Here is a 6,881-nt window from a genome sequence, read left to right as displayed (position 1 = left end):
CACCGAGACCCCCGTGCTCAGCGTGCTGCGGCGAGAAGCGCGCGCGCCCCTCGGCTCCCCGGTACGCGCGGGGATCCGGGGCCGGATGGGAGAGGCCCCGGGAAGCTCCTGGGGCGTGGGGTCCGGGGGTCTGGAGACAGTCCTTGGGACGCACGGGACTCGGACTTCTGGACCGTAGAAGAGCGGAGACTCGGAGTCCGGATGACAGAGGCCCAGGATCCCTGGACCACGGATGTCCCCGGGGCTCAGGGACCCGGAATGGAAGACTGGAGCCCTGGGACGCAGGGACCTAGAGCCACGGACCTGCGGCTTGGGACCCCGCGGGACGCCTCTGGACTCCAGACGGCTGATCCCACAGGGCGCTTCCCTGGGCCTTGGAAGTGTAGACCCCCTGGGAGCGGGACCCCCTTGTAGGGTCCGAGGGCGCCTTCGGATCCCCACCCGGCGGGATCGCGAGGCTGGGATGGGGAAGCGGGTCTCCCTGTCCCCTCTCCAGGGGCAACAGTTTCAGAGGCTGAAGCTGGAAGCCTTCCTCCCGTCAGCATCCTCCCAGAGGCCCTCGAGGCTAGGCCGCCCCCACCCACAGCCTCCTTGACCCACAGCGTCCTCCCCCAGACATCAAAACCCTCGTCTTCCTCCACCACTCCTCGACCTTGGAGTTCATTCTCTTCTTATTTCCACCCCTAGACTGGAATTTGGGTCCGAATAAGTAGACAATGGGACAAAGAGGAGAGAGGGTGACTGGCAGGGCTCTGGGGACCCCGCGATGCCCCAGGGAGAGACCCCTCCTCTCAGGATACAACGTTGGGAGGGGCACAACACCCGGATGTGGGGTCTGGTAGGGGGCCTCCCAAGCCACCTTGAAGCCCCCTCCAGGTCTTCCTTCTTCTGAGGGCGGGGAGACCCTGATCCTAGCGGAGGCCTGGGGTCTCTTTAACCCACCTCCACTCCGTTCCTGCCCCTTCCCAGTGGGAGAGATGCAGGACCCAAATCCAAGCCTGTGGGGCCCTCTGCAGCCAGATCCAGGAACTGCACCCCTGCAGTTGGACCTGTCAGGCTTTGTGGGGATAAGGGCTTGCCCCCTCTTTCCCTTTCCCCCTCCTTGCCCACGCCAGGGACTGAGCAGTAGTCTCCAGCCTTTCTCCGGGCACTCAGCACCCTGTCCCCACCCAGACAACATCCTGCCTATCCTAGGTGTCTGGTAAAGTTCTCATCCCACACTGAAAGCAAATCCAGGAGAACTTTCGGGGTGTCCTGGGCACAAAGTGGGGCCCTTCAGTGCCTGGTTGGCCTGGGTACGTCTGAATAGAGAGATGGTATGGAGATGGGTTTTGAAGGATGTGTAGGAGTTGGCTGACCTAGATGAGGAAAGGTCTTCCAGCTGGGGAATCCAAAAAGCCTCAGAGTGACTGGAGTCAAAAGAGCAGGCCCTGCAGGTCAAGGCAGGGCCACCCTTTGTGCTGATGGCGATGGGAGCCACAGAGGGGTATAGAGCAGGGGCTGGGGTGGGAGGAGGTAGACTCAAGGTCCTTTGAGTAGCTAGCGGCAGCCAGGGGACGGGGACGCAGCCTGTAGCACCTGTCAGGAGCAGGTGCTGTGTGCACCCCTGGCACTCCTGGGGGCACTAGCAGACGGGGACGGGGGGCGGGGGGAAGGCCCTGGTCCCCGCAGCTGTCCTCCTGGGCTGCCATAAGGCCCACTCCCGACATCGGCTCAAGGTGATATGTGTTTATTGGACATGTACAGATGGGGGTGGGAAGAGTGTGGTGGGACTGTGAGGTCGCCAGCCCTAACTTGACCAACCCCTCTGCCAGAACCCGTTCCACCTGCAGCTGGACTGGGCCAGCCCCCTTGAGACACTGCTGGATGTGCTGGTATCCGTGCTGCAGGCTCACACCTGGGAGGACATCGGCCTGGTGCTCTGCCGCGTACGTGACCCTGGCAGCCTGGTGGTCCTGTGGACAAGCCGGGCGGGCCGGGCCCCGAAGCTTGTGCTGGACCTGAGCCGGCAGGAGCTGGGTGATGCAGGGCTGAGCGCACGCCTGGCACTCCTGGGGGCACCAGCTGGAGGGAAGGCCCCGGTCCCTGCAGCCGTACTCCTAGGCTGCGATGTGGCCCACTCCCAACAGGTGCTGCAGGCTGCACCCCCTGGTCCCCGCTGGCTGCTGGGCACACCGCTGCCCGCTGAGGCCCTGCCCACTGAGGGCCTGCCACCTGGAGTGTTGGCACTGGGTGAGGTGGCCCGGCCCCCGCTAGAGGTTGCCATCCAAGATGTGGTGGAACTAGTGGCCCGTGCGCTGGACAGTGCTGCCCGAGTGCAGCCAGAGCACACCCTGCTTCCCGCCACAGTCAACTGCAGTGACCTACCGCCACCAGAGCCCGAGTCTTCGGGCCGCCTCTTGACACGGTGAGCAGGGCCCTGACTGCGGGAAGCCACCTCTGCCAGTGGGCCATGACAGGTGACAAGATCGAGTGTTTGCTGTGATCTTGCATGAAAGCAAAACCTAAGAAGAGGATTCTGCAGGGCTGGGGTGGGGGCTTTGGGAGAAGAGGGAAGGGAGGAGAAGAAATGAGTGAGACCGCTGAAATCAGTCACCTTCTGATCGCCAGGGCCCTCAAGGGGGACACCGCCCGGGAACCAGAAGGCCCCACCTGGGCCTCTGAACTGGGCAGCAGCCCTTGGCTCAGGGCTGGGACGTCGCCCCAGTCCCCAGGGCGCGGGTACCCCGCTTGGAAGGGGTCGTGGAATGGGGGGCTCAATAGAGCCTCCAGTGGCCCTGGGTGAGTCTGAGCCGCAAGGCCAAGGGTCTCACCTGCAGGGAGGGATCCCTCTACCCTGACGCCGCCCCCACCCCTACCAGGTTCCTGGCCAACACATCCTTCTGGGGCCGCACAGGGCCGGTGTGGGTAACCAACTCCTCGCAGGTGCACATCTCCCGGCGCTTCCGCCTGTGGAGCCTCCGCCGGGACCTGAGGGGCGCTCCGGCCTGGGCCACGCTGGGTCGCTGGCAGGACGGGCAGCTGGAGTCGGAGGCGTGGGGTGCAGCCGAACGGCCCCCACCACTGCCAGGCGCCCAGGAGCGGCCCAAGCTGCGGGTGGTGACGCTGGTGGAGCATCCGTTTGTGTTCGCCCGCCAGCCAGACGAAGATGGGCGGTGCCCGGCAGGGCAACTGTGCCTGGCCCCTGGCACCAATGATTCGGCCGCTCTGGACGCACTCTTTGCCGCGCTGGCCGACGGCTCAGCACCCCGCGCACTGCGTAGGTGCTGCTACGGCTACTGCATCGACCTGCTGGAGCGCCTGGCGGAGGATGCACCCTTCGACTTCGAGCTCTACATCGTGGGCGACGGCAAGTACGGCGCGCTGCGCGACGGCCGCTGGACCGGCCTGGTGGGCGACCTGCTGGCCGGCCGGGCGCACATGGCCGTCACCAGCTTCAGCATCAATTCGGCCCGCTCACAGGTGGTGGACTTCACCAGCCCTTTCTTCTCCACCAGCCTGGGCATCATGGTGCGCGCACGCGACACGGCGTCGCCCATTGGCGCCTTCATGTGGCCGCTGCACTGGTCCATGTGGCTGGGCGTCTTCGCTGCGCTGCACCTGACCGCACTCTTCCTCACCCTCTACGAGTGGCGCAGCCCCTTCGGCCTAACACCCCGCGGACGCAACCGGGACACCGTGTTCTCCTACTCCTCTGCCCTCAACCTCTGCTATGCCATTCTCTTTGGACGCACGGTATCCAGCAAGACGCCCAAGTGCCCAACGGGCCGCCTCCTCATGAACCTGTGGGCCATCTTCTGCCTGCTCGTGCTGTCCAGCTACACAGCCAACCTGGCTGCCGTCATGGTTGGGGACAAGACTTTCGAGGAGCTGTCTGGGATCCATGACCCCAAGGTGGGCAACTGCAAGGGGTTTGTGGTCAGAGCTGAGAAGTCTAATCCCCCCACCCCCATCCTCACCCAGAGAGGGCAGCTGTTCCTTCTCTCAAACTCATACTGAGCCCAGCCCCAAGCTGGGACAACACAGGCAAGGGTGCTGGTGAGAACTGAGAGAGAAGCAAAAAGGATGGTGTGTGAGGTGGTGGTAAAGTTCCAGGCAGGGACTCCCATGGTAGTCCAGTGGCTAAGACTACGTGCTCCCAATGTAGGGGGCCTGGGTTCCATCGGTGGTTGGGGAACTAGATCTCATATGCCACAACTAAGATCCAGCGCAGCCCCCCAAAAAAGGACCATGGAGGAAAATTAGAGTTGGGGACACAGGGCACGATGGAGTGGAAGATTTCTCCAGTGGGGGTCAGGAATGCCTCTGAGAGGCATGACATATGAGGTGCTTGGTATCAGGGAGGAATGTGGTAAGCAGTGGCAACCTGTGCAAAGGCCCTGGGGCAGGACTGTGCTTGATGTATTGGAGGAGCAGCGAGGAAGCCTTGTGCCTGGAGAAGAGGGGTTGAGGAGGGTAGAGGGAGGAGGGGAGGGCAGGAAGGGGACAGGGGAGGGCCTGCAGGTGTGGGAGGATGTGGCCCTTGAAAATAGCTTGGTTAGAATTTTCTCCAGGAGTCCTAGAGGACTGTGGGCAGAGCAGGGCATACCCTGGCCTACATATTTTTCTCTTTTATTTTTTATTTTTATCTTTTAATGAAAAAAATTTTAATATTCTGGAACAAGAACAACCATGAATGAAACCATTGCCCAGCTCTAAAATAACTCCTGGCCAGTTTCATTCACACACCAACCCCAGTCACTGAATTATCCTAAAGTAAGACCCAGGCCTCCTGTCATTTCATTATGAATATTTGGGAAATTTAAACATCAGGGACCCATTTTCTCAGTTGTCTTCGCCCAACCCTGCCACAGTTTGTTTGAATCTGGATCCAAAATGCACAGACATCGAGGATGGCAGAAACCTCTTAGTTATCGAATCAAACTTAGGTCCACTCACTAGTGGGCAATGAGACCATTCTATTGACATGGGGTCACGGCAAAGGAAACCATGGGGTTTATCGCAGGTGCCAAGCAAGGAGTCCAGGCAGCTAGTGCTTAAGACCCGAACGCCTAGGTGGCCCTCAGGGAAAAGTGGTTTTCCTTTGTTTTTTAATATTGGGTAAAAGACTTTGAAGACAGGGTGAGGGAGGGGGGGTTTTAGGATGTGTACCCTGTACCCTGATCAGGTGGTGGACATTCTTCTGACTGGTTGGTGGTGAGGTAGTCAGGAGTCAACATCATTAACCCTCTGGTTCTAATTAGCCTAGGGCCTCTGTGCTTATGGGCAGCATAGTTAACTTCTACCATCTGGGGGCGGGGTGGGGAGGGGAAACAGCTTAAAGGACCTCTGGCTCAGGATTTTTTTTTTTTTTTTCTTTTTTTGGTCACACTGTATGGTATATGGGCTGTTAGTTCCCTGACCAGGGACTGAATCCATGTTCCCTGCAGTAGAAGTGCAGAATCTTACCCCTGGACCACCGAGGATCCGCTGGCTCTGGATATTAGCTATAGCACCTGAGAAGGAATTAAAAGTCCTTGGTTTTAATGACTAAACTATTTTTGTCTTGACTCTTTTCCTTTGTTTCTGTATTTTGTCATTTCTTTGATTTATTCTTTTGAACTCAGGGAAGACCTAGGAGGCTATTTCCTATAGACAAAAGGCAGGCAGAGGACAAGGGGGTGGTCTGTCCTGAGAAGGCCCCAGAGGGTTATTTTGACACTCCTGTCTTTTTCACTAGTGATTTGTTTGTTGAAGTTGTTTTGTGTTTTGCCCCATAGTATCTCCCAGTGTTTGGATCTGGCTGATCTTGTCTCTGAGTGGTGTTTAGCCTCTTCTGTCCACTCCCAATCCAGGGCTTCCCAGTTAGCGATAATGGTAAAGAATCCACCTGCCAATCCAGAAGACATATTAGGAGACATGGGTTTGATCCCTGGGTCAGGAAGATTCTCTAGAGGAGACAATGGCAATCCACTCCAGTATTCTTGCCTGAAGAATCCCATGAACAGAGGAGCATGGCAGGCTATACAGTCCATAGCGTCGCAAAGAGTTGGACATGACTGAAGCAACTTAGCACACATGCTGCCCGCCCAATCCACCACCACCCCAGTGTCCTCTGTAAACCATTAAGGAGATCTAGATGGGCCAGCCACTCTCCACATGTGGCTACTTTTTAAATTGATTAATTGAAAGCATGCAACAGCCATTTGAGAACAGCACAGTTGTAGAGCCTTTTCTTCCACAGAAAATTGTGGACAGCCCTGCTTACCTCAGGTCCAGCTTTTTGGAGGTTCATAGCCCCACCAAGGAGGCCCCGGTCAGTGTGGCCTCAGTTCAGTTCAATTCAGTCGCTCAGTCCTGTCAGACTCTTTGTTACCCCATGGATTGCAGCATGACAGGTTTCCCTGTCCATCATCAACTCCTGGAACTTGCTCAGACTCCTGTCCATCGAGTCGGTGATGCCATACAACCATGTCATCTTTTGTTGTCCCCTTCTCCTCTTGCCTTCAATTTTCCCCAGCATCAGGGTCTTTTCCAAGGAGTCAGTTCTTTGCATCAGGTGGCCAAAGTATTGGAGTTTCAGCTTCAGCCTAAGTCCTTCCAATGAATATTCAGGACTGATTTTCTTTAGGATTGACTGGTTGGATCTCCTTGCTGTCCAAGGGACTCTCAACTCCAACACCACAGTTCAAAAGCATCAATTCTTCAGCGAAAGTGGGGTGCGAGGGGGGAGCGGGGGCAGGGGTCGAGGCCCTTCTGTGTTGACTGGGCACTGGCCCGCAGCTGCACCACCCGTCTCAGGGCTTCCGTTTCGGCACGGTGTGGGAGAGCAGCGCTGAGGCCTACATCAAGAAAAGCTTCCCGGAGATGTACTCGCACGTGCGGCGCCATAGTGCACCTAC

The 6,881-nt window shown here is 58.1% G+C and overlaps 1 protein-coding gene across 1 annotated transcript in view; it reads left to right on the top strand.

The window, feature by feature from the left end:
• GRIN3B (glutamate receptor, ionotropic, N-methyl-D-aspartate 3B) overlaps nt 1-6,881 on the top strand; it is a 9,817-nt gene that overhangs the window by 1,084 nt on the left and 1,852 nt on the right. The window contains exons 2-5 of the mRNA XM_010844645.1: nt 8-61; nt 1,815-2,407; nt 2,862-3,894; nt 6,763-6,881. The exon at nt 6,763-6,881 is cut by the window's right edge and continues 14 nt beyond it. Coding sequence (XP_010842947.1) covers nt 8-61; nt 1,815-2,407; nt 2,862-3,894; nt 6,763-6,881 — 1,799 coding nt within the window. The remainder of the gene's footprint in view (nt 1-7; nt 62-1,814; nt 2,408-2,861; nt 3,895-6,762) is intronic.

The sequence above is a fragment of the Bison bison genome, unplaced genomic scaffold (genome assembly GCF_000754665.1).
Source record: "Bison bison bison isolate TAMUID 2011002044 unplaced genomic scaffold, Bison_UMD1.0 scf7180017864203, whole genome shotgun sequence".
Lineage (NCBI taxonomy): Eukaryota > Metazoa > Chordata > Mammalia > Artiodactyla > Bovidae > Bison > Bison bison.
The sequence above is the reverse complement of the archived record's forward strand: the minus strand, read 5'-3'. Positions and strand labels throughout refer to the sequence as shown.